This window comes from Corvus moneduloides, chromosome 6, assembly GCF_009650955.1.
Source record: "Corvus moneduloides isolate bCorMon1 chromosome 6, bCorMon1.pri, whole genome shotgun sequence".
In the NCBI taxonomy this organism is placed as follows: domain Eukaryota; kingdom Metazoa; phylum Chordata; class Aves; order Passeriformes; family Corvidae; genus Corvus; species Corvus moneduloides.
In genome coordinates this window covers 38,776,668-38,801,142 of record NC_045481.1, presented here as the reverse complement: position 1 = coordinate 38,801,142, position 24,475 = coordinate 38,776,668, and the positions used below count along the sequence as shown (strand labels likewise).

The 24,475-nt window shown below is 56.9% G+C and overlaps 1 protein-coding gene across 4 annotated transcripts; it reads right to left on the bottom strand.

The window, feature by feature from the left end:
* Positions 1 to 238: 238 nt before the first annotated feature.
* Positions 239 to 24,452, bottom strand: LARGE2 (LARGE xylosyl- and glucuronyltransferase 2). Of its 4 annotated transcripts, XM_032113373.1 has the most exons (16): positions 24,375 to 24,452; positions 18,771 to 18,930; positions 6,767 to 6,936; positions 6,225 to 6,481; positions 5,736 to 5,818; positions 5,337 to 5,460; positions 4,752 to 4,923; positions 4,492 to 4,596; positions 4,114 to 4,226; positions 3,881 to 4,006; positions 3,577 to 3,732; positions 3,305 to 3,468; positions 2,773 to 3,051; positions 2,285 to 2,431; positions 1,941 to 2,136; positions 239 to 1,824 (listed from the first exon to the last, which is right to left on the bottom strand). In XM_032113373.1, the coding sequence occupies exons 3-16, from the start codon at positions 6,864 to 6,866 to the stop codon at positions 1,627 to 1,629; spliced, it is 2,220 nt and encodes a 739-aa protein (XP_031969264.1). In that variant the 5' UTR covers positions 6,867 to 6,936; positions 18,771 to 18,930; positions 24,375 to 24,452; the 3' UTR covers positions 239 to 1,626. The 4 variants fall into 4 exon arrangements, with proteins under 4 accessions (XP_031969264.1, XP_031969265.1, XP_031969267.1 ...); XM_032113374.1 differs by lacking the exon at positions 18,771 to 18,930; XM_032113376.1 differs by lacking the exons at positions 18,771 to 18,930; positions 24,375 to 24,452 and adding an exon at positions 10,687 to 10,783.
* Positions 24,453 to 24,475: the final 23 nt, after the last annotated feature.

Sequence of the window (24,475 nt, the reverse complement as noted above, 5' to 3'; positions counted from 1 at the left end):
CCCTTGGTAACACCGGCACTAATTGTGTCTGCCACTGCTGTTCCCCAACCCTCCCACTGTGCCCAGCCAACAGGAAAGGGTTCCCAATGCACCAGGCAGAGCAAGCCCAGTGATGCTTCTCCCCAGCCAAGGCTCGGGCTACTCCTCTGTTGCTCTCCTCCTGCTGCCTTCCCTCCAGGGAACACGAGCAGGCTCACAGCAGAAAGAAATTAATAACCAGGCAGTTCTAACAAGAATGTGAAAAAGAATAAAAAAGCTTTAATTTAAAAATTAAATTAAAAAGAGAGACTAAGCAAGAGGCGCTTGTGCCCTTCCATACCCCGCGCTTTCTATGGTTCCTCTTAGCCGCTCCCACCACGGACGGAAATCCTCACCCTGCACAGAGCTGGCTCTTGCAGCCCAGAGCAAAGCTAAGAAGAGAACAGTGGAGGCTGCAGCAGCAACTGGCCTGGAGAGCCTCCAGGGCCACCAGCAAAATCATCTGGGAAGAAGAAAAGATTAAAAAAAAACGAACAAACCCAGACACCCTAATTACTGAATTCTTATGAGGAAAGTATTAAATAATTTAAATAGTGTGAGGAAAGCAATGCATCCTCTGTGCTCCAGTGTGCGATAGCGGGAGAACAGTGTCCAGTCAAGCTGCTCCCAGCATGGGGTTCCTGCCACAGTGCTCAGCTATGGTCTTGTCCAGTGTCAGCCACATCCCTGATTGTTGATGGCAACAACTGTGCTGCCAAGAGCTGGCGAGGAGCAGGGTGGTCCCTGCCGGGAACTTCTCCCAGCATGTGCTGGCCCATGAAGCTGCTGTTTTGCCCATGGGAAGGGTTGGCAGCCCTGCCCTGTGGGGCAATGCCAGCACAAGACAGGGTCTGTCACCAGCACGGTTGCTCCAGGAAGGTCCATCCTGGGAGCTCACTGCTGGGGACAGCAGACAGCCCATCCTGCTCTGGGAGCTCATCCTGCTGTGGGTGACTTCTACACCACCTGTACAGGGCCAGCTCCACGGGAGACTGCATCCATACAGATGGGGAGTAATAATATTTCCCCCCATTAACCAGCCAGCCTTGATCTGGGCTTGACCCAAGGCTCCAACTACTCCCAGTACTCCCTGGCCACTCCTCCCAGGGTGCTGGGAGGCTTCCTCTGGGCCTGCCTCCACAAAGGATGTAAAGGGATGCTCTACAACTTCATCTCCAACTCACCAAAGCCCCGGAGGGGTGTTGGAGGACTGGGACCTGGGACCATTGAGCAGAGGCAGAATAGGGTAAGGTACAGCTCCCAGGTCTCTGGAGGAGCCAGGCCTCAAGGTGAGGTGAGCTAAAAAAGACTGGAAATCCACATCCGCTAAAAGAGGGAAGGGAGGAGACCCCAACCCTGGCCCCTGGCATGGGGAGGTTCCCCTGCAACACAGGAAGGCTGCAGCAGCTTGACCTGCAGGCACTGCCTGTTCTTGCAGCTGATGTCTTCCATCTTATCTACAGGCATCCCTTGGGTGGGCTGCAGAGGCTGTGCTGCTGACTCCATTCCCTCGGGCCGGGCTGTGGCGGGGGCAGGGGCAGGAGGGAGGCCCTGCACCCTCCCTTTTCCAGTGTGCTGCTTGTACCCTGCACCCACTGTCCCCAGGCATCACAGGCTTCTCTCGGCAGTGAGGTATTTGAGTGCAGCAGCTCCGTATCGCCGTGACAGGTCCTGGTGGAACTCCTCCCGCAGTGTCTGGAGGCAGCCCCGGTACCCTGCACTCAGGCGAAACTTGGAGATGTCGAAGCTGGGAGCGTGGGGCATGTGGATCATGAAGGCATTGGGCAGGACCAACAGCTCATACTCCTGGGGACAGAGCAGCAGCTCTTACCATCATCAGCGTGGTGGCACCAACACATCACTGCCCAGCCACCAGCCCCCGACACCCAGCGCCTCCGTGGTGCCAGGAGCCCCTCACCCACCTGCGCATCCAGCTCCATGATGTGAGAGACTTTGTTCCAGCCGAAGCCCACGAACCTCTGGTCATACCTGGGGCAGTCTCGCCTCACTACAACGTAAGGCTCGAAGTCGGGCTGCCATGCCACGCGGTAGGGCACGGTGGCCGTCCGCCATTTGGCGTAGTCTGTTGGGGCGTGGCCTTTTGGCCACACGTGGTACCTACGGGGAGAGATGGAAATGAGAGACCGAGACAATAGAGGATGCAGGGGGTCTGCTACCCCCCTCTGAGACCGGGGGTGCACAGCCCCAAGGCACAAGGGTACACAGCTGGCTTCTGCTTGGATGGTGGGACAGTGCTAGCTCCTACCTGAAAGTGTAGAGGGAGCCCATGTCCAGCATGGAGAGCAGCTCTGCTTTGGATTTGGGAAAGGTCAGACGGTAGTGCAGGGTCTCAAATGCCGGCACAATGAGAGCTGCCTTCCTCTGGGGCAGCTCCAGCTGTTGGATGGAGTTCCTATGGTAGTAGGAAAGGTGTGAGGTCTCACTGACTGTGAGGCATGGCCACAGCCTCCTTCCTCATCCCCTCCAGCCTGCCCACCACTCCACATGGGTATTAATGGGTTTTGACAATTTGCGGTGGTACCACACAGGGACAGGAGGAACAGGGCAACCCTCACAGCCACAACCTCTTCCTCATCTGCTAGTGTCTGACAAAAGCAAGGGCAGGATCCCAAGGTTGAACACAAAGGAAACAGTTTCTGCCCATTGAGAGCTGCTGCCCAGGGCATTTCCTGAAAACTCTGGTGCTTGGGGAGCCCAGCGGATTGAGCAAGAGCCGGCTGCAGAAAGCCTTACCTGAGGTAATCGTAGAGGCCGTACATAGGCAAGAAGTCGATGTCTGTCAGAAAGACGTACGGCGTCTGCGTGTTGGCCAAGGCCACGTTGCGCAGCAGGTTGATGGGGTAGAACTGCCCCTCCTTGTAGACAATGTGGTAGGCCACGTTGCGGCGGGCGCTCAGCACCTCCGAGGCCTGGGCGTAGCGCAGGAACTGCTGCGCCTCGGCGTCTGACATGTACAGCGCCAGGCTGATGGGGCCCGCCCAGTGCTTGCAGATGGCCTCCAGCATCTGTAACCTGCGGAGCGCAGGGCACGGCCTGAGCTGCAGACCTGCCCCGCAGCAGCTTCTGAGCCAAACCCAGAACCGGGCGCCTCTGGGGAGCCGAGTGCCAGTCAAGCCCGGTTCAGGAGGGAGCAGGAAGAACTGATGCTCCCAGCTTGGGGTGTGAGAATGATGAAATGAAATTCCCTGGTAGCTCTGAAGCTGTGGAGCCTGCCCAGAGGAGCAGAGGTGGGTTCCAACCCCTCACCAGTCCTACTAGCAAGTACCTGTCCATGGAGAGCTGGGCCACAAGGGTGACATCGGTGGGGCTGGGAAGGGCCAGGAACTCGTACTGCAGGAAGAACAGGTGGATGCGGTGCTGCATGAGGTGCTGCTGGCGGAAGTCATAGCAGGGATCGTCCTCATCCAACTCCTCCAGCGCCTGCTGCAACTGCAACACCATGAAGGTGAGGGAGAGTCGGAGCCCCAGGAGAGGTTGCATGAGGTCTCTGCCCACACAAAGCTCTGGGGTTGGGGGCAGAGTCGCAGTCAGCCTCACCTGGTCCCTGGGTGGGCTGGGAAGACTGGCACAGCCAAAAAGCTCCCTGCGCAGCAGGTTCCCATCATACTCCAAGAAGGTCAGGTAGAGGTTACGGAAGAACTCCACGTGCTTGTTCTTCACCCGCAGCTTCTTGGGCGAGTTCCAGTGGATCACCTGGGCAGCAGTGTGTCACCCCATGAAAGGGAAGTCAGCAGCACCAGGCTCCCCAAGCCCTCAGACCCCATGCTGACTCCCCTGCACCTCCAGTGCCTGCACTGTCCTTCAGGCCCTCCCCAGTCTCAAAAGCAGCAACCCCACCCACCTTGAGATCCGAGAGCTCAGTGTAGCACTGCTCCGAGCGGGTGTGATCAGAGAGCTGCACGTTCCAGAAGCAGGGAAGCCGGTACACCAGGGATGGGTCCTGCTTGAGCACTGCATTGAAGATATCCTAGGAGAGAGAAACGTGAGTGCACAGGCAGACGAGGAAGGTCCCCTGTGCCAGCAGTGCTGTGGGAATGCAGAAGGACCGACCCGCCCCAGAGGAGGGACAGTTACCTGATCGGCCAGCGAGGTGGAGAGCATGCTCATGAGCTCCCGCTCTGCTGTCAGCCGCCACATCTGCTCCCAGCCCAGGCGACGCAGGCGGTCCAGCAGGAGCAGGATCACCCCTGAGTGCCAGGGGAGAGGGCACTGGGTCACCGAGAGAGCACCCAGCCACTGCAGAGCTGAGGCACAGCTGCCTGCATGTCTTCAGCCCCTGGGAGATGTCACTTCTCTGTGCCCACCCGCACAACCCTGGGATGCTGTAGCAGTCCTCTTGTGCCCACCACTCTCCTACTTTACCTCAGCCTCTCCCAGTCCCCCTGTGCCAAGTGCCACCTCAGCTGGATGTGCCATGAGGCTCCACCTCCCACCCTGGCAGCCCACACTCACCCGTGTTGAAGCCACGTCCCAGGGCTGGCCATGGTTTGTGGTTTTTCCACAGGTTGCCTAAGTACCAGTCACTTTGGTTCTCCACCAGCCCAATCACCTGCTTTTCTGAGGAAACACAGGAACATGGACGCAGCTCATCTTGCTGTTGGCTCAGAGGGCCCAAGGACACCCACTGTGCTGGTGCTGTGGCAGGCAGGCACTGCCTCCCTGAGCCCAGCACCCAAGGCCCTGCCAGGGCCCCATGGGCGCCCTGTCCTCACCAGAAAACTTCCCGAAGACAGCCCAGAGCTCAGCAATGTCAGTGGCAAAGGTGATGTCCGTGTCCAAGACAATGACCTTGGAGAGGTTGGAGGGTAGTGCCTTGGTAAGTGTCAGCTTCATCAGCCCGTAGATGCCGGAGTAGTGCTTGTTGGGGATCCATGACACCTCTGGCTGCAAGGCAACACACCTCAGGGCTGGGCCTGGCCATGCCCTTCCCCTGCCTGGTCAGGACAGCTGCGTGTCCTGGCACCCTGTGCAGAGGAGGCAAGCAACAGAAGGGCATGCAGAGCTGTGGTGCCAGCCGAGCCTGGAGCACTTCTTCCAGCCACCAGAACCTCCCCCCGGATGCCAGTGTCTCATTGGGGCAGTCAGCTCTGCCACAGGGAAGTGCTACTGCAAGGGGCCTCCCCACCCTTCCAGTAACAGCCTTGTGCTCCCCTCTCAGCAGCACTAGCAACAAGCCCAGAAAGAGGAGGGGGTGAGCCAGGGATCAGCAAGAAAAAGTTAATCACCCTCCATCCACTTGTCCCCTCGACCCTCTGAGCATTGGCTTGGGACAGGGCAAAGGGAGGGCAAGCACCTGCCTTCAAGTCATCGGCGTTGTAGAAGCTGACGTGGACGGAAGGCACCATCCAGGACTGGAAAAGCGTCTGGAGGATCTGGTGGGCCACCGAGTCCGTGATGAAGTGAAAGTGGAGGGGGTTTTTCCTGCCAAGGGCAAGCACAGCAACACTCAGCATCACAGCAGAATGAAGAGAACATGGTCCCCCATTCCTCCCATGGTACAGACATCAGCTGAAGGGGCAAATGGAAAAAAAACCCTCTGGGGGGAAACAAATTCCCCTCTGTCGCTCTAAGCAGTGGCACAAGGGGTAGAGAGAGGTCCTAGAGCCCCTTTTCTGCAGCACTGCCCTGCTGCAGCCTGCAGCAGCTCATGTGAGAACCCCAACCAGCAGGCCTCTGGCACAACATCTCCCCATTACCTGTGGAAGAGGATGGATTTCACCAGGGTGACCACATCCCGGCTTGCATTGTGCCCGGCACACACAATCGCGACGTGAAGGAGCTGCCCAGAGACAAACAGCACCTTCTTGAGACTGGACATTCCCTCCTTGTGGGGGCTGTCAGCTCCTTCCTGGGACCACACTACAGGGTCAGACTCCAAAACCCAACTCTTCCCATGCAGAAGGAGCCCCAGAGAGAGGTGGGGGTTCCCTAACTAAGAAGCAGGGAGCAGGAGTCTTGCTGCCACTCCTTCTGTCTGGTCTCCTTCTCTGGAGAAGGAAGATACCCTCACCCACTGACTGTGGCCCCCTGAGCACCATGAAGAGCCAGGATGAGGCTCCGGCATGGCCAGAGCATAGGGAGAGCAGTGCCAGGTGAGCTGCACATACATCCATGCTCCACAGGGTCCCAGCCTCCCATCCGACATTGCCTATCCACGATGCCACCGTGCCAGTGCCTCCACCCACCTCACACTTGTGCACTGTCCGCTGCTTGGGGCAGGCCGTGCGGTTGCTATTCTCGCCCCCAGGGGGGTCTCTGTCCTCGGCAGAAGCCCCCCACTGCGGGCTGCCGTCGCTGCCCTCCGCCTGAGCCTGGCCGAGCTGCAGCCGGAGCTGCTGATTCTCCTCCTCCACCCTGCGCACCCGCGAGGCCAGCGCCTCCCGCTCCACATCCCGGCTCGGCTGCTCGCCCAGACAAGGTGGCAGCAGGAGGAAGCGGCCATCTGTGGAAGAGATGGGGTATGCAAAGGGCATGGCAAGGCCAGGAGAGCCCAGGTGTCAATGGTGGGGCAGAGCCACAACTGAGAGGTCCCAGCACACCTCACAAGTGCCCAGCCAACATCTCAGCTCTGCTCCCCTGATCTCCAGAGATGTCCCTGAAGATGTTCTCAAGTCAGATACACCTGCAGCGACTTGCATGGCCAGAGCAACCACCCCTAATCCCCTGCTGCCCACCCTCAATTGTGGACTGTCCCTTGATCTGAGGAGGACAAGAAGGACTCACTCACATTCGAGGCTGCCCACAAAGAGGTAGAGCCAGGAGAGGAGAATGGCCAGGGTCACTGTGGCGAGCAGCAACTTCAGCTTCATGCGCCAGGAACGCAACATGATGTGCAGGACACAGGCAACGAGGATCAGGTGGGCAGCCCGAGTCCGGCTGGCCCTGGCATCCTAGAGCCTGTGAGGGACAGGGGAAAAGAGAGAGGTGTCACCAGTAGTTTGCCCCCAGGTGTGTCAACATCCCCCCAGCAGGACATCCTCCATCATCTGCTCCCTCCAGGACAGTACCTGGGCAAGTGAAGTAGCGAAACAGACACCCATTACCTCTCCAGACAGCACACTCCTGCCCATGATGGAACATTTGCCCCCCAGACTTGTCCCGCCATCCTGCCAGGACTGCAGAGCCTGTGGGGGGGAGCTCAAACATGAAGGAGAATGGGGATAGGAAGGAGGTCTCCAGGAGGTCTACAGGAGGTTTTTACCCCAGCTCTGTGCCTTGCTCCCTGGCATCCCACAGGCCTAGGGCTCACAGAGGGGAGAGGTAATAATGCTGAGGCCCTCCCGAGCCGGGCAGCGAGTCCCAGACGGGTCCCGCAGCGTGCCCGTGGGAGGGGCGCGGTGCCTCCCCCGCCGCCTGGGCTGGAGCGCAGCCCACGCAGGGCCGGGGGCTCGGGAAACTCCCGCACCAAGCGCCGCCGCCCGCCCACTTCGGTGGGAAAACCCGAGACGCTTCGCTGAACGGCGCTCCCCGGCCGCGCTGGGACACCGGGCGGCCGGGGCAGCCTCCTCACCCCGCCGCGGCTCTGCCACTCGTGTTACCCCGCTCTCATCCCTCCGCCGCCGGCGGGACGCTCCCACGACGCGGCCAGCCGTGCTCCCCGCCCGGGATCCCGCGGAGCCAGGTGCCTGGGCAGGCAAAGATCCCACGGGGAAGGGGACGCTTGCCCCCGCCGCAGCCTGCCCTCGCTCTGCACCCCTGCCCGCGGCTCCGCGCCCCCGGCGCAGCAACATCTGGAGGCTCAACAAAAGCTGCCGTCGGGCTGAATGGGCCGGATTAGGGTCTGCTCCCCCTGCACACACCCCGCTGGAGCCCATTGATGTGCAGATGCCCAAGGGGCCGCGGGGGCTGGAGCCTGGGAGAACACACACGGCCGCCTCTGACCCTCCCTCCCCGCGGCCCTTGGGGCCGGGTGCAAGCTCCAGCCCGCTGGAGGAATTGCAGATGGATGGCTCCATCCACCCGCAGTGAGGGATACCCAGGCTCTACAAGGGCTGGGGTATGGCCAGCACGCGGGAGCGTGGCCACGCCAGCCCACTGGAGATACAGCTGAGCTCCCGTGGCAGTAGCCATGGCCCCTGAGAGCTGCACCCCTTTTCCTGGTGGAGATGTCCCACTGGCATCACAGCTCCCTGCAAGCCAGGCCCGGCACTGACCTGCCTTTGTGCTCTATAGAGCAGGCCAAGCACAGGCATAGCAGGGAAGGGGGAGCTGACACATGGAACACACCAGGCCCAGGCACCCCTTCTCTCTGCCACAGCCACGGGCCATGCTGGACATGGCAAGGTCTCCACATGCTGCTGCCAGCCTGTCTCCAGCCCCACGTGCCGAGGTCCACACAAAGTCGGAGGGCTATCCAGGCCAGGCCAGAGGGGGATGGCAGGGGGGCATGGTGAGGAAAGGCCAGGGACGTCAGCCAGCACCCAGCATTCGGGGAAGATGAGGGGCAGGGAAGCAACTTTAGCACAAATGAAGGAGAGAGATAAGGTGGTGGCACACAGCAGCACCCGTCCTGCTCCCACTTGCCCCCGTGGCCCCTCACTGCAGGAATGGTACTCTGTGCCCAGCCTTCATGTGAACATACTAGGATGACAATTCTGCGGGACTGGATGGGACCAGCAGCAAGTCAGTTTCCAAAACCTCTCCCGGAGGCACCCAAGGATCCATCCATGCCGCACCTCATAGCACCCCCACCCCTCCTGCCACCCCTTGTCGTGCTCCTCACCTGGCTGCTTGCCTTTCCCCCAGGCACTGATTTCCTTACCTGCCTCTCCCCTTGCCTCCTCCTTCCCCGGCGCCTCCCAAGCCGGCTGGCAGCCCACTGCTGCTGCTCCCTCCTGGGGCTGCCGTTCCTCGTCCTCCCTTTACTCCTCCCTTCTAGATCTGACACTTTCCCCCTCCTCCCCGCTCTCAAACCCAAGCTCCCCCCGCACACCCCGCCGGCCCCCCTTTCAGAGGAAGAAAGAACAAACAAAACAAGAGATTAAATTCGCTTTCTACTCAAGAGCCCCCAGCGCCAGGGGCGCAGAGTTGCCCAAAGTAAATTGGGAGGAATCCATCCTCCTTCCAGCTCCCTTCCCACTCCCAGGCCTCAATATCCCTCCTTTACTGCAAAAAAGGAAGCATCAGGATTATCTACTCCCTTCCTAGCTCCTGTCTCCTCCTTTATTGGGGCAGGTGCAGAAGGCTTTGTCCTCGCTGAGAGATCTCTGGGGGCCTTGGGATAGAGGCAGAGCCCACCTGTTCTGCCCGTGACTGGCAAAGAGGGGCTCCACGGCCAACCTGGGATGCAGGTATGGGGAGGGTGGGATGCAGACCTTGCTGCTACCCAGAGAGAAGAGATGCTGGCCACCATCAGAGCACTTGCTCCTCAGCTGAGCAGAGTGCAAGCCCCACTGCGGATTTGAAAGGGAAAGAACTGTTCCCCTGCTGTCTCATCCTTGCTCTGGCCCAGAAGAGCAGGGCTCACTGAAAGGGTGAAGTGTTCAACCAGACCTACCCAGCGCACCAGGAGTGAGCAGGATGGCGGGAGGAGGAGCAGGAGGCCGGGGCTGGGAATGCTAACTATGCAAAGAGAGACTCTACCTGCTGCTCCCCCCCGCGCCGGCCCCGGGGCTGGGCAAAGGCGGCAGCCCTGGCCCGGGGCTGGAGCAGGAGAAGCCCTGCCGGGGATGTTCAATGCCGCGGGCGCCTGGAGTCCCACCACCTGGTGTGGCGGGAGGGGGCCAGGAGCGGCAGCAGGCAGAGGGAGTGGGATGCAGACGGCCTGCACAGCACTCCCGATGCAGTGAATTGCCCCCGCCCCAGAGCCCCGGGCGAGGCGCGGCGGGCCCCGGCCTGCCCGCGCAGCCACAGCCGCACGCAGATCGCTGCCCTGGGAGGCACGCTTACCTCCCGCTCGGGCAGCTCCTGCTTGCCCTTGCAGAGCCGCCGGTGCAACAGGCAGCGGCTCCTCAGCAGCACCCTTCTGGGCCAGCCCTGCCCCGGCAGCGAGAGGAAACGCCCGCGCTGTCCTGCTGCTCCTCTGAGCCAGCGGCTCCCCGGGGCAGGAGTCTTTCCCTTTGCTCCCCCAGCCCGCCCGGGGCCCATGCTCCGCTCTCGGAACCGTCCTCCCTCTGCCCCGAGGTATCCATCATGTGCTCCAGCTGAGGCATGGCCACGCAGGGCTTACCCATGCTTTGGGAGCAGTCCAGGCCTCCTGCAGCCCACCACCAACAGCACTGCTTCAGGAGAGGAAACCTCCTCCTGGCTCCAGCGGACCTCCACAGCCTCTCCACACGCTTTTCCTGGCCCCCATACCTTGTTTGCTCCCAGCACCAGACCGAGTGCATTGAGACTCAGCCAGGCCCCTCTCCAGCCAGGGCAGGAGCAGGTAGGCTGCTGGGGAGCACAGGCACGGCAGGGGCATTTTTAGGATGTTTATGGGGGTGGAGGGAAGATGGCAAGCCAGAAGGCAGCTACACAGCCTCTCCTCCTCTGTGAAACATTAGAGGCACAGCAAGCAGAGGGCAAGGCTGGAAGCAGCTGCTGGGCAAGGGGCACAGTGAGTACCAGCGGCCGTGGCACAGCACGCAAGCCTCCCGGCTCTTCCCAGCCCTGCAGTCATGGCCCTGGGCCTCTCCGCCCTCCCTCCTCAGTCTCCTTGCTCACCAGACAAGCGCAGCCAGCAGTAAGACGAGAGGTTTCCCAATATTGCCGGCTTCCAACCCCAGCGCGGGTGCGGGGCAGAAGTGCTGTTCACAGCAGGTTATCCTCCCTCCCCCACATTCTTCCCAGGAGCAAGCAGCTCCTGCTTCAGCAGGGCTCAGGGGACATGGCCACTGGGACAGAAAAAGGCACCTCTCTCGCTGGAAGAAGCTGACAGCAGATACCAGGGAAGGGGCAGGCAGGACCCAGGTCTTGTCTCATGCCTGGGACACCCTGCCTCCAGTGACAACAGGGCAACGGCCAGGGGACAGGGAATGTCATGCCAGCAGAGCTGGGCAGCTGCACAAACAGCAGTGCATGCTCACACCAACCTCTGAGGCGTGGGCAGGAGCCCAAAGCTGGCTGCCTGCCAGCCACCCTTCCATGCACAAGCAACCTTCATTCCTGGGAAAGTGCAGCAACTTTGCTTGCCCCAGGCTCCCCCCTGAGAGCTGCCCATGTACTGGCACTCCACTCCTCCAAAATCCACTCTTTTTGCAGGAAATCCCCTTTTTTTGTAGGCCCCATCGCTCAGCCTGAATAGCCTTCGCTCTCTACGGCTCAGTAATAGTCAGGTGAGCAGTTAATGTTTAGGGAGAGCTGGCAGTGGAAATTTTGCCATCACATTACCGTGTTTCCTCCAGCCCTGCAAGCACAGAGGGGAGCAGCTCTGTTTTTCTACAACATCACAGTTGGCAGCAAGGCCCATGGCAGGGTGGGTGTCTTAGCCTGTTGTATCTTCTAGAGCTAATGTGCACCTGCAGAGGGATGCTGAGGCACAATTACACTGTCTGTGGGGCCCAAGCCAGAGGCCTGTAGGGGCACAGGGACAGCCCCAGGTTTGCTGCCCCCTCTACTGCCTCCCCCTCAGGCATTACAAGTGAAGAGGTAGCCTGGCTGGTCCCAGTAAAGAGCTGCGGGGCAGCCAGGAGAGGAGTGATTTCATGGAGCTATGGTGCCTGTTCTCTTATCTAGCTGTAGGTGACAGAAACTGCAAATTCTTCTCCCAGGTGTCATTTTTGGAACAGTGACTTTAGCTGACCTGCTTAGACTGCCTCAGTAGAAGCCCAACACAACAACTTCCCAGGTTTGCAGGAGGTGAGAAAGGGCCCAAAAGCTGCAACAAGAGCTGCACAGCCAGACTGACAACTCGGGAAAGGCACCACACTTTGAAGAGAGGCAACTGGGGACAATCACTTTTGCTCTTACAAAGAGATGGGAGGGGACAGGCTGGTTCCTCATTCAGCAGATCACCTTTAAAGTGTGTACTGCAGCACCCATCTGACAAAGTGCCTTATGATTCAGGGTCACCTCCCTGTCCCGCTCCCCATGCCTGAAATGCTGCCACTTGAGGGGGGCTGTGCCAGCCAGCAGATACCACACAGGCAGTGCAGAGCAGGATAGTTGCAGGAATTTACAGAGGCGGAATGGAATTTGGCCAGGAGAGCAGGATTAAAACCCCATGCTCCGGATTACCATGCTGTCCCTCCCTTCCCAGTCTTGTGATAAGCAAACCTTAAGTGAGAATTTCACCTTTGTATTTCCCTGAAAAGAGCAAAGTGTGCCAAACAGCCACCATGTTCTAGAGGTGGGATCCAGCAGCACCCGAGTTGGATACCAACATAGGCTGTAAAAGAAGGAAGCATCCTCGTCTCCCCACTGCCCCCAGACACCACCAAGCTGCTGAGAAAATCCTGGAAAGGATCCTCCTGGGAGAACAGGCAGCTGTGCCTCAGTTACAGCTCATTCTCAAACATCAAGCTCTCCCCAGGCCCGTAAGATTACCACATACACAATTCTGCCACTCCGAGTTCAGTTTTTTATTCTGCAGAGATCACACTGAAAAGCCATCTTCTCCTGCTCTGGTGGGACCATAGCACTTGGGGAAGAGGAACTAAAAGTCTCTGAAGGGTGTTGAAGCTCCAAACTTGGCCGAAGCAGGGACTCTTGTCACCAAGACTGTTTCCTTGCTCCCACAGGAAACCAGCAAGCTCAGGCTGGGTCTGACACAGGAACGCCTTGCTGCTTACCTCTCCATGTCAGAAACCCAGGAATATATCAGGGGAGCAGCTCCTCTTGGCAGGGACTCTGATCGCAAGGCCCTACTAGGCCCAGTCTGCTTTTGCAGAGTCAGTCTCCCTGCCCGCAACCAGGCACTGGGTTCAGCTGTCCATGAATGGAGGGCATGCGGGGCACACGTGGAGAGACCAGTGCCACGGCTGAGTGTGCAGGTGTGGCATAGGAGGCTTAAGCCTACCAGACATCCTGCAGTGCTTACAAGCTGGGCAGCTGCATTTTGCCACAACTCTCAGGCAAAGTAAAGGGCGCCCACCCAGATAGCAACACAGCCCCCAAGTGCTCTCACCCCTCTTAAGCCCAAGAAGAAGCTGGAAGGTTCCAGAGTGCTGGTTTGCACTCCTCTGCATGTGCTGCATTTGTCTCTCACTGCAGTAAGAAAAGAGCAGGATGGACCCTGAAGGCTTGCGTGTGTCAAGCTGCAGCACACTGGACACACTGCTCAGGACACCCACCCAGATGTGCCAACACTACCAGCTGGATCTCAGTCTGGCTAGAATTAAAGATCACTTCTCAGGGCCAAACCACTCCCTGCCAGCAGAAAGCCCTTCACCCAAAGGCTGTCCAACCCTTCGGGTGGACATGGCTCTGGAGAACTCCACCTTCCCCCAGCATTCAGCTAGCCCTGTGACCACAGTGCCAGGCTTGAGGCAAGGGAGCACCCTGCATGTCCATGGCAGTCATGGGCTCCCCGCTTGAGCCCATTTCCTGCACAGCCTGGTGGGGGAACCAGTGCTGCTCCAACCTGGCACCTGGAGGTGACCTCAGTGCCTCCTCCTGACATGAGACCTTGACAATGTGCTGCTGAGACCCCTGAGAAACTCACAGAGGAGGTAAGTGTTTAACACACTGCTTCCATCTTTACCTCCCTGGACTACAAGTTGTTTGATGCTAAGAGGATACTCAGCAGGTGAAATATCAACACTGACTGGCCTTTTTCTGGGCCTGGTGAGGCACAAGCCTAACTGAGGACAGACACAGAGGCTACGAAGTCCTGAATCAAATCTCATCCACATGCCTCCCTGGCCAGCACGGCTTGGCACAGGAGGGACCAGGCCTGGGCACTGTGCAGGAGGGCCCCAACTGCCTCTTGAAACAGAAGCAGCATTGGGGCTGATCTCCAGCTCCCTTCCTCTCTGATGGGATTAGGTTTCTCCTATCTGCATTTTTGCTGATGTCTGTGCTGCAGCTAATGGCCAGCTCTGAATCCATTAGGTTCACCATGTCCTGGTCTCCGGATGTGCTATGGGCACCAATACCTATTCACCCCTGCCATTTCCTGACACTTTCACTGCTGTGGGTTTGCAGCAGTTCCTGGGGTCAGAGCTGAGCAGGGTCAGCAGCCGGGAACTCCAGCTTTTATCCAAATCAGCCTGCAGCAAGCCCTCCACCAGTTCCAGCTCTGCCATCAGCACAGCTGAAACACCCAGCAGGCATCATGCCAATACAGCAAGGGGTGGGAATTTCATCCTGTGCAGTACTGGCACCCCAAATTTCCAGCTAGCTGTGCCCATGGGTAGGGACTAACCCCGTGTCCCAAATCCCTCTGCTCCCCTTAAATGCTCTTGAACATCCTGCACCAGGAGATGCTCTCTGGTGGGACAAGAGACCATATCCCAGCACAACAGGCCAAACCTATCCCCTACACATGCTTGTTGAGTCTGCATCACCTCAGGCAAAATTAATTAGGTTAATTACAGCAAAAAAGGAGAGAAAGGGACTCCAACAACCCCAGATTGGCACTCTACCTGGAAAAGCTCACAAGAGGTACGACACCATCCACCTCTGGGGACATGCCAGGGGCATGGCCGTGAGCCAGGCTGTCAGGTGCCTGCTGTGCACTCTTACCAGCAGAACTGGGTAAGTGTTTTTGGCTGAATAGTTATTGATTGAAAACTGCAGTTTCCAGACAGCTCAGACCTATTTGCTCCTTCACTACAAGTTTTGGACAAGAACAAAATGCTCTGTTTTCCAAGCAAAAAAGTCTCATTTTGCATTGTTTTGTTTGTAATTGAGCTGCATTACATTTAAAAGAAAAGATAAAGAGTCTCTCAAATTTGTCTGTGTTGAGTTTTTTTCCCCTCCAGCTTTTCATTTTGGGCACTAAATCAAGCAATTAATTATTTGTCCAGCTCTGGTCTCCAGACAAGCTGAGGGCATCATGAGCCAAAAGGCTGGAGCAGCTCTGCCCGAGCAGCAGTGCTGAGGGGGGTGTTGATTTTTTTGTGCTGCAGGCTCCTTTCAGGCTTTAGCTCGAGCTCCTTCAGGGTTAACAAACACTCCCTGGGGGGAGGAGAGCAGGGCCCTGTTCGAGGAATGGCAGGTACCCCACCACAAGGGATCCACCCGCCCCAGTGGGCAGCAGTTCAGGATACACAAGGTCACTGTCACTGCTTGAAGGACATGCTAGGAGCAGGGCTTGCCATGCCAACTGCCCAGCACAGAATCATAGAATATCCTGAGTTGGAAGGGACCCGCAAGGATCATCAAGCCCAACTCCCAGCTCAGCACAGGACAACCTCAAAAATCACACCATGTGCCTGAGTGCATTGTCCATAAGCTTCTTGAACTCTGTCAGGCTTGCTGCTGTGGCCACTTTCCTGGGGAGCCTCTTCCAGTGCCCAGCCACCCTCTGGCTTTTTCCTAATAACCAACCTAATCCTCTACTGATATAGCTTTGTGCCATCGGCTCATGACACCACAGTCCCTCACTAGTCCTGCTCGTATCAGTCACTGGAGCAACTCTTCCAAATTCCATCTCTCACAATGCCAAACTCTAGTCCAGCAGCTAGGCACACACAAGGCACCAACCAACAAAGAAAGGCAATCCCTTCACTTCCTCTGCATGAAAAGCAGCTGAGCTCACGGATGCAGCCTGGTACATCTTCCACAAGGGACTAGCCCAAACTGGGACTGTGCTCACGCAGCCACTCCTGTATCTTCCCTGTCCAGAGCTATTCCTAGCACCAATGCCCTCAGTGCCCAAGTGAGGCTGAAAGCAGAGCTCATCCACACAGGAATGGAATAACTGCACTATAAATAGCAAACCAGAATGGCTCAGGGCAGGCTCTAAAAACCCAAGCAGCAATAGTGCCATCCACTCAGGGTGCCCTGGGCATTTTGTAAGGCCAGAAGTGATTCTGAGCTACAGAGAAGCTTGCACATTGCCAAGAGGCTCTGACAACACTGTGGAGGAAAAACTGCTGTCCAGGCTAAGACACAAAATTTACCTGCAAAAAAAGCATATAGGGCATCTTGCAAACTGGAAATGAGGTGGTGACTGATGGGGGCAAAAAAAGGAGGGGAAGTGGATCCCAGAGGGGAGGCAGTTCCCAAAGCCAGGCAGTGGAAAGGAGAATACTCCCAACATCCAAACCCATTACTAACCATTCCCAGCCCTCCTCCCCTCCTGCTGCTCCTTGTGTTGCTCTCCCTGGGGCTTCTCACACTGCTGAGCTAAACCTTGAACTTGCACACCAAAGGACAAAGGCAGGGAAGAAACAGCATAGCTCAACTCAACCAGGCAGCAGATCAGTGGCTGAGGACAAAAGCTCACGTCTTCTGCAATCCACAGCAACCTCTGTGCAGTGCCCAGCCTGCACCAGGAGTGGGACAGAGCCAAAAGAGCTCAGACCATCCTGTGATCAGGTCTTCCAGGATGCTTCCAGGAAGAGCCTTATGCTTCCCACTACAGTCATCCTCACTACTCCTTCTTTCCTGCTGAATCCACAAATACTCCACCTTTCCCTTCTCACTGACACTGTATGTCCTAAAAAGGGATCTCAGCTTCCCCAGATGAGAATACGACCGGCCTCATGCAGCACTGCCAGGCACCAGGCTCCTACTCTTGTGAGGGAGCCCTGCTCTTCCAGCAGTGCTGCAGCATGGCTCACTTGGGCATACACTGGGCATAAGAGCACAGAAGAGACTCTTGGGAAATCAAGAGAGGGGTGTATACACAGGGAAGGCACAGACCTGAACCAAATCACCCAGCATATAAATACACATGCACACTCACACAGGGAAGCAGTTGTTTCCTCTGACAGAAAGGTTATTTTGTCAGAATAGGAAGACAGCACTCAAAATACCAAAATAAAAACACCAAACCCCTGCTTTATTGGTCCTGGAGCACCAAACCCAGACAGGACACAAAAAGCAAAGACAGCCAGTGCTGACTACAAACCCACCTTGAGAACCCACCTCTGTAAGCCCAAAACTCACTTTGCTTCTCCCCCACGGCTCTCCTGTCACCCCTCGCCCTTCCTCTCCAGCACAGCAAGCAGGAAGAGAGGTAGAGGCCTCAAGTTTGGCCAAGTTTCCACTCAGGGAACAGAAGCTTGATAACAGGCTGGACAGGATGTGAGCACCCATTGAGGAAGAGGATTAGTAACCCCTTAATCTGCACATTTTGGAGTCTAAGCACTTTGCTTTGCTCTTTAATTAAACTATGGAGCGCAAAGATTACCAGAAGGTAGAGAACAAGGAAGAAAAAAGAAAGGAAAGAAGAGGCTGTGGCTTAAAGTCTGTTCCTTGTGGCTTAAGTGCAAGGAGGGGGGTGTTACTAGCAGGGATGTATTTCACCTCAAGTGCTTTGTACTGGGGCTGTTGAGCATCCTATTGCCTTCCCTGATCCAAACTATGGGAGTGTCGAGGGCAGGATGAAGGGCAAACTGCGTGATGGCCTGAGGATGACAAAGGAGGGAGCAAGGAGATCTATCAGACTGGACAAAGCTTTACCTGTGGCAGCTTTGTCTGGCTGGCCATGACTCCCCTCCTGAGTCTCCTGCCTCCTGGGAAACAATATGAGCGCCAGAGCACATTTGTCTCCACTTCACACACCTGTCTGCACAAAAGGGCCTTGTTCCAGCACTTATCTGGCTCCAAGATGGGGAGGGGCCGGTGCCTCGCTGCCCTGGCACCCAGGCAGGATGTTCAGCTCCATGCCGGGCTCCTTTGGATCTGCCTGGCAGGGGAAGATTTCCTGACACAGGTACAGAGGGAAACCTTTTACCACAGCCCATGACAAACAAAGCAGTTCAAATAGTGCCCTGCTTCCCTCAAGCCGTGCTCAGGCGCACGTGCCCGTGCAGAGTAGGCCGCAAGCCCGAGGCTCCAGAAGCTATCTGAGCAGTGAGGATAGGAGCCCCGCAGCACAGGGAGAAAGGCAGTTGGTGCCAGAGCTGGGAACAGGAGTGCCAAGGAATGGCCTCACCTCCTGAAATGCTCTGCCACCAGCTCTGCCCCACCAGACCAAGGGGGTGTGTGTGTGCAGAGGCAGCCTGTCACTCCAGCGTTCCTCTCTTCCCTCACTCCTATTCTTTGGAATTCCTCTCCTCTGTTTGCTTTGTTTCAGACCTCAATGAACAGGAAGAAAAGGGAAGGAGCCTTGACAAATCCGATCAAGGCGTAGACATGCTGAGGCTCCCTCCTGCTGGCATGCCAAGCCCTACACTAATGAGGGGCAGGGAGAGAGAGGTGACCACTGAGAACAGTGGCCCCAAAGAAACACTTGATGTAAAGGACAGAGGGAAAAGACGCTGCTAGGACAGAACAACGCCAGCAAAAGCTCACAGCCTTCACAAGGGGGTCTTCCCATTCTCCCTGGCCCAGAGAGCTTGTTCCAGCTCCTCAGTCCAGGTCCCAGTGACTTACTGCCCACTACACATGAAATAAGCAATAGACTATAGTAGTGTTCGGGGAGAAGGACCCAGACACGCATACTCAGGTGAACAGCCACAGAGATGGGATCACACTTTATTCAAAGGATTCATGTGGAGAATCTGGTCCTTCCCTCCCAAGAACTGGGCTATGGGGGCTTACAAGTGCCAGTGCTGTCTCCAGAACCTCCCACAGGTCCCAAATACCCACAGCCCTTCTGCCATGCAATTATCCCTTTTACTGATTTAGAAGCACTAAAACAGCACGGGAGCAACCACATGTAAACCATCTACTTAACACACATGATAACTAACCTTTGAAGGCTGCCAATGTTGCAGGAGCGGCTAGGAACAGCTGGAGAAGTTGGCACGGCCTGGTGGTGCCTGTGAGGAACCTCTCTAACCAAGGATTCTCAGCTTGAAGGGCAGATAAGACATCTCAGCTGTACTTGAGAGTTTTGGAGCTTGCTGTCACCTGAAACCCAAAGGACGGTCACATGAAGAGCTGCTGCATGAGAGAGCTCTGAGGACAGGGCCCCACACATCCAAAAGCATAGAGAAGATCACCCAACACCTTGGTCCTGTCCCTATCCTCCAGCCTGTCACAAAGCATGGCTCAGTGTCACCAAAGGCTACCCAGACAGCCCAGGGGAGAATGACTACCTGCATGCTGCATGTTCTCAGTCCCAGATCACTGCACTGTCCTTGGCACGTTCCCCACGCCTGCAAGGAGGGCAGTACACGTGTCCCCAGAATTGCTGGCAAAGCCACAGCCACCATGTTGCATCGCAACACATGTGAGTCCTCATACCAATCCTCCAGCAGGATGAGGAGCTGGGGGAGGGATGCGAGTTCTCTGGCTCCCTCCCAAACATGATAACAACAGCAAGTGTCTAACTTGTGAGGCAATAAAGGCATTAACTATCGTGTCCAGTAACCTGAGCCCCCATGACATGCCCTGGGCAGCCCCATAATGGCAGTTAAGTGAGTCTGTCCAAATAGATGCGTTCAGGGAGAGACCAGGAGTAAAGGCAGAGGAGAGAGAAAGCAAAGGCAAAGAACACCATGCACGCAACTTGTGCTGAAGAGAGCAGAGAAGTCTGCACATGTTACTCCTCCTCAGAGGAAATCCTCTTCTTCTGCTGGGATCTTGCCAGTGCACCCCTTTCCTACAACTCCCACAGAGCTGGGCACACACATTCCACAACTGCAGGATGAAATGGATAAGCCCTTCTCCCAGGAAGCTGGAAGGATTATTATCTCCTTATCAGGAGAAAGCCCAAAACAGAAGCACAGACATACAAATATGCTGGGGCAAAAGAATCAGACAAGAATTGGGAATTTTGTTTTAAAGACCCTCTATCCACATATCACTGCTCTAAGATGCAGCAGGAGCAGGACCTTAAAAGCGGGTAAAAATCTACTAGAAGCATGTGTCTTGTCTGTTCTAAAAACTCAGAGAAATAAGTGTGCAGTGTGCTGTATTCCTGCACCCTCCAGACACAGCAGACCCCAGGCCAGCCCAGCACAGCACAATATGACAGAAGGGAGGCGACATCAATCCCAACAACGGCTGGAAATAAAAAATAGTAACAACAGCTGCTACCTGAACAGTGAAATCCAGCAATTCTAAGAGTGAAGTACAGCACTGCACTGCTCAGCAAAACCCTCCTTCAGCAACAAGGCCCAACAAAACTTCTGCTTTGTGAGTCTCCCTCAGATTCTGGCTACAAGGTGGCAGCCAGTGAGAAAGGACATGTATGGACCCTACGGCACAAGTCACTAAACAGACATCTGTCTCCTCCACCATCCCCACTCTGCTTGTCCTGATCAGCTCCCGCCTCAGACCAAAGGGGTCTCAGAAGGGAAACTCAAAGACGGATACTTCTGGAGCAGCAGGAACAGGATATGAACCAGGGTGCCAAACCCTCCTGGTATACACCCCACAACCCTCACCCTGGTGCTGCTGGAGCTTTACATTTCCAGGAAACAGTTCAGCAGGTAAGAGCCAAATTCCTCCACCTGGGCTAGGAAGCAGAAGCTGCTGGCAACAACACTGAGTACTTTCAATAGCAAAGAGCTCGAAAAGCAAAGGCCCCTTCAGCAGAGCTAATACTGAGTGGGCTAATACAGATGTGTGCCTGTCATACACAGCAGCACTGGGACAGCAGAGTTCCCCTTTGCACATGGCAAGGAGTCTCATCTCCAGGATGGAGTCCACATCATATGGTTGCAACCCAGCTACCAGCAGTTGTTTACACAGCACCATACAGGACCTGCAAGATCTGCAGCATGGTGGGACCGATTTCCAGGTCTCCTGCCTTCTCCAGGTGGGGTCAGGAGAGCTTAGGGTGACGCTGGGGGAAAGCAAGGTCAGAAACCACAAGCAGTTACCCCTCACACACCCAAAAGCAGTTGCAGTGCCCTCTCCCTCAGGGCCCAGCTGTATCTCTCCCTTGGAGTGTTTCCATCAACTCAGGCCACCAGAGAATTACGTGTCCAAAAGTTTTTTCCAACTCCATCACATGGTTATTAAAAGACATGGCCTCTCCCTTTCAGCCTTTGGCACAGGCAGATTTGAGTATTACAGGAGAGACTGCACATTGCTAATGAATCAGGGAAGGGAGTTATCCAAGTAACAATCTGTGGCTCTAAATGGCTTTCTGGAAAAGGCATCTGGAGGCAGGAGGCAGTCAGTATCTCGCAGCAGGGCTCTGCACACATTGCCAGACATGTAGTTCCTCCTGGGAAGCCAAAAAGAGTCTTTCTCCAGAGATGCCAAGTCTGAGCTAAGCTGGGAAGGGCAAGGGGCACCCTGACAGAGAACGGCAACAAAATGCCTCCAAGTCAAAACACACATTAAAAGGCCCCTTAAGCTTCTTTGACCTGGGTTTCCCTTCCCCTCAGACTACTGCTTCAAGTCAACAATTCAGGAACTTAGGTACTACACCACCAGCTTCCCCTGCCAGCTGTTGCCTTTCCAGACCCCAGGAGGGCTGTCCAAGATCAGAAGTACAAGCTGCCACCACCAGCATTGCCATGCTCAGAGCACAGTGTGCTTTATTGTCCTTGTCTCCTCATTTGGACAGAGATTTGGAGCTGTCCTGAAAGGTGTTGGCCTCGAGAGGGATATCATGAGTGAATGAAGCCTTCCATTCTAGGCAGGGTTCACGCAACAGAGACTAAAATACTCCCTGGACATGCCTCCATCTACAGGTTATTTGGAGCAAGTCTAATATGTCCCTAGCTATCCTAAAGTATTGGCTGAGCTCATCCAGAAGCAGAGAAAATATACAGCCAGACCACGGTGTGAGAGCTGAGAAGGGCAGGAAGGGATGCCCTAAAGAGACAGGGCCAGAAAGGCCATCTCATTCTTCATCACAACCGCTCGCTTTCAACCACAGCCAAAAAGATTCACATCCCTGACCTCGTACTGCCAGGCTACTTCCCTTCTGGCGGTGAAGGTCAGCAGGAAGACAAGGCTGGGGAGAATATCCACTTCCCACCCCAACTACCCATCTCCCAAGACACAGCCAAGCATCAATATACTGAGTCTGTTCTCACACATCCTGTTCCCCAGCTCCAACCCTGGCAGGTACTGTATGAAGACATCCTCACTTACCCCAGGACTCTGAAAGATGTGTTTTGAGGCTTACTGAGGATGAACTGCCTTATACCCATGGCAGTGCTGCACCTGGAGTCAGGCTTCCCAGAAATGGCATTGTCTCATGGATCTGAGCAAAGAGCAAGATGCTGGCAGCCAAGCAAGCTGGACTTCAGCACTGTACCCACAGATGGGCTGGCAGAACGTTTGCTTTTTTTTGTTTGCTTCTTTTCCTACCATTAGTGCTGAGCCTGCACCCCTCATCATCAGAGCATTGAAACTATGTGGCCTCGGTTACAGCCAGTGGATTTCCCGTAAGCACAAGCCCACAGCACCCAGACTGACAGTAAGTGCTAAGGAAAGAGCTGCTCCAAGATCATTCTGGGCACAGTCAAGAGACAAACTAGTCCCTCAAGCCAGCCTTTCACCTCCTATCCTGCCACCACACACACCATGAGCATCATAAGCCAAGGGAATTTAAGTCTTGCCCAGTCTCATGGACTTGCTTCTGCTCTGAGAAGCCACCCATCCTACAGTGCTCCCTTACAGCATATTTACCATAAAAAGGCAGCATGATGCTATTCAAACTGTCCTCCAAACTCAATTACTGCAGGCAGGAGATGAACAAAATGGGACATGACAGTGGGTGGGACAGAATTTGGGGAGCAAAGGGTGAAGAGAAAGCATCTGCCAAAATGCTCCTTACTCAGGGACAGAACCTAGCTGTGCTGTTCAGAGTAGCCCAATGACTTTGTGCATCAAGCTTCACCTCTGGCTGAAGACAAGGTGTCTTTGGCAGTCTCCTAGGCAGCCAGCTCTCAGATTGCTGTCTGGCAGAACTAGAGCTTCTCCTTGAAGGAGAGCAGCTCTGGCAGTCTGCACTGGATATGCCCCTAGAGTCACCAGCAACACACACCTACCCCAGTAAACTGTGCTGGAGACCTCTGTCACGGGGCTTCGGGTGCTATCTCACCCGCCTTCGCACTTACACTAGCAGCCCAGCCACCGTGAAATTCAGAGAAGCTCGTAGGTAGCACTGCATATGAATGGCAAGTTGGGTCTAATCCATGTGATTCTGACTAAAAAGGTTTGTTTAGCGCCAGACTGCTTGCCAGCGGTATCTCGTGCCCTTTTTGAACTCAGCCTGCTGGAAAACGAACCCTCGGGGGAAAAGGAGAGATCAGGAAGAATAAAGTGCCTGCCCATGCAACTGTAATTCCCGCCGAGGAAGCCGCAGGCACACACTGTGCCCATTGTGCGGAGGTAACCGGACAGGAGGAAGGAGGGGCGGCTCGGCCCAGCTCTATGCGCACCCGAGAGGCCACGAAGCGCCTCCTGGCCCACGGGCACCGCCGATCTTTGCCCCGGGCAGCGTGAGGGACCAGGCCCGGCTGCGGGCAGGGACGCCGGCCGGCAGCCTCGGCTGAGCAGAAGGCTGAGCCCGGGCAGGGCACGGCACGGAGGGAGGGAGGCCGCGGGACCGGGCACAGGCTGGAGCCACTTCTGCAACAGGCTGCAGCCAGGCGGGCCCCGCGCCTCCTCCCGCCTGCGAACGGGGACACCCGTGCTGGTGCGGCAAACACGGAGCGCAGCGGGGCCCGTGCGGGTCCTGCGTGGGCTCCGGGAGAGCCCCCACTGCACGGCCCGACCACCGCCCCTCTGCTCGCCGCTCCGCTCCCCCGGCCCCGGGCGGGGACAGACACTGTCACGCACGGACGCGAGGATGAAAGCCCCCGTCCCCGAGGCCCCCCGACCTTTCCCAGCCCCCAGGGCAGCACCTCCCCTGCTCCGCACCCAGCAAGTGCGCACGGGCCGTTCAGCCCCGAGCGGAGCGGGGCTGTCCCTGCCCCCTCGGTCACACCTCACCCTTCCCCACGCAGAGCCCTCGCCAGGTGCAGAGTGAGGCTCCCCACTGCCGGGCAAGGGGCGAACCGGCTGCCCATGGGAGCCGCCCCGAGGGCACCGGCCCTCCCGGCAGGGACGCGGGGTGCCGCACGCCGCTCCCCGGTGGGTGACGAAGGGGCAAGCGCCCCTCCCGGCGCCTGCTCTCGTTCCCCAGCGCCACCGGGAACTTTTTACCGGTGCCGCAGCCAGCCCGGGCAGCTCCCCCGAGCAGCCCCCGACGGGCGATCGGTACCCCGCACACCGCCCCCAGCCACCCCGCGGAGCGCCAGACCCACGAGTGGGCAGACCCCCGCCCCCCCCAACGCTCGAGGAACGACTTCTTCCCGGGGCCCCCCAAAACTGACCGCACCCCGGCTCCTCGCCCGGCGGCAACTGCGTCCCCACTCGGGACACCCCCAGCCCGCCCTTACCTGCCCGGCTGCAGCCGCCGCCGCCGCTCCTTCAAACCCCCGCCCCGCCACCCATCGCCCGCTCGGCGCTCGGGCCGGCTCGGCTGGCCGGGGCGGGGCGC

Excerpts from the sequence above, each read along its gene's own strand:
- LARGE2 (XM_032113373.1), bottom strand. The coding sequence starts at position 6,866 with ATGTTGCGTTCCTGGCGCATGAAGCTGAAGTTGCTGCTCGCCACAGTG. Across the intron at positions 4,227-4,491 it reads GGGACGTGGCTTCAACACGG|GGGTGATCCTGCTCCTGCTG; the intron begins GTGAGTGTGGGC and ends CCTGGCACTCAG. Across the intron at positions 3,052-3,304 it reads GCCCAGCTCTCCATGGACAG|GTTACAGATGCTGGAGGCCA; the intron begins GTACTTGCTAGT and ends TGCGCTCCGCAG.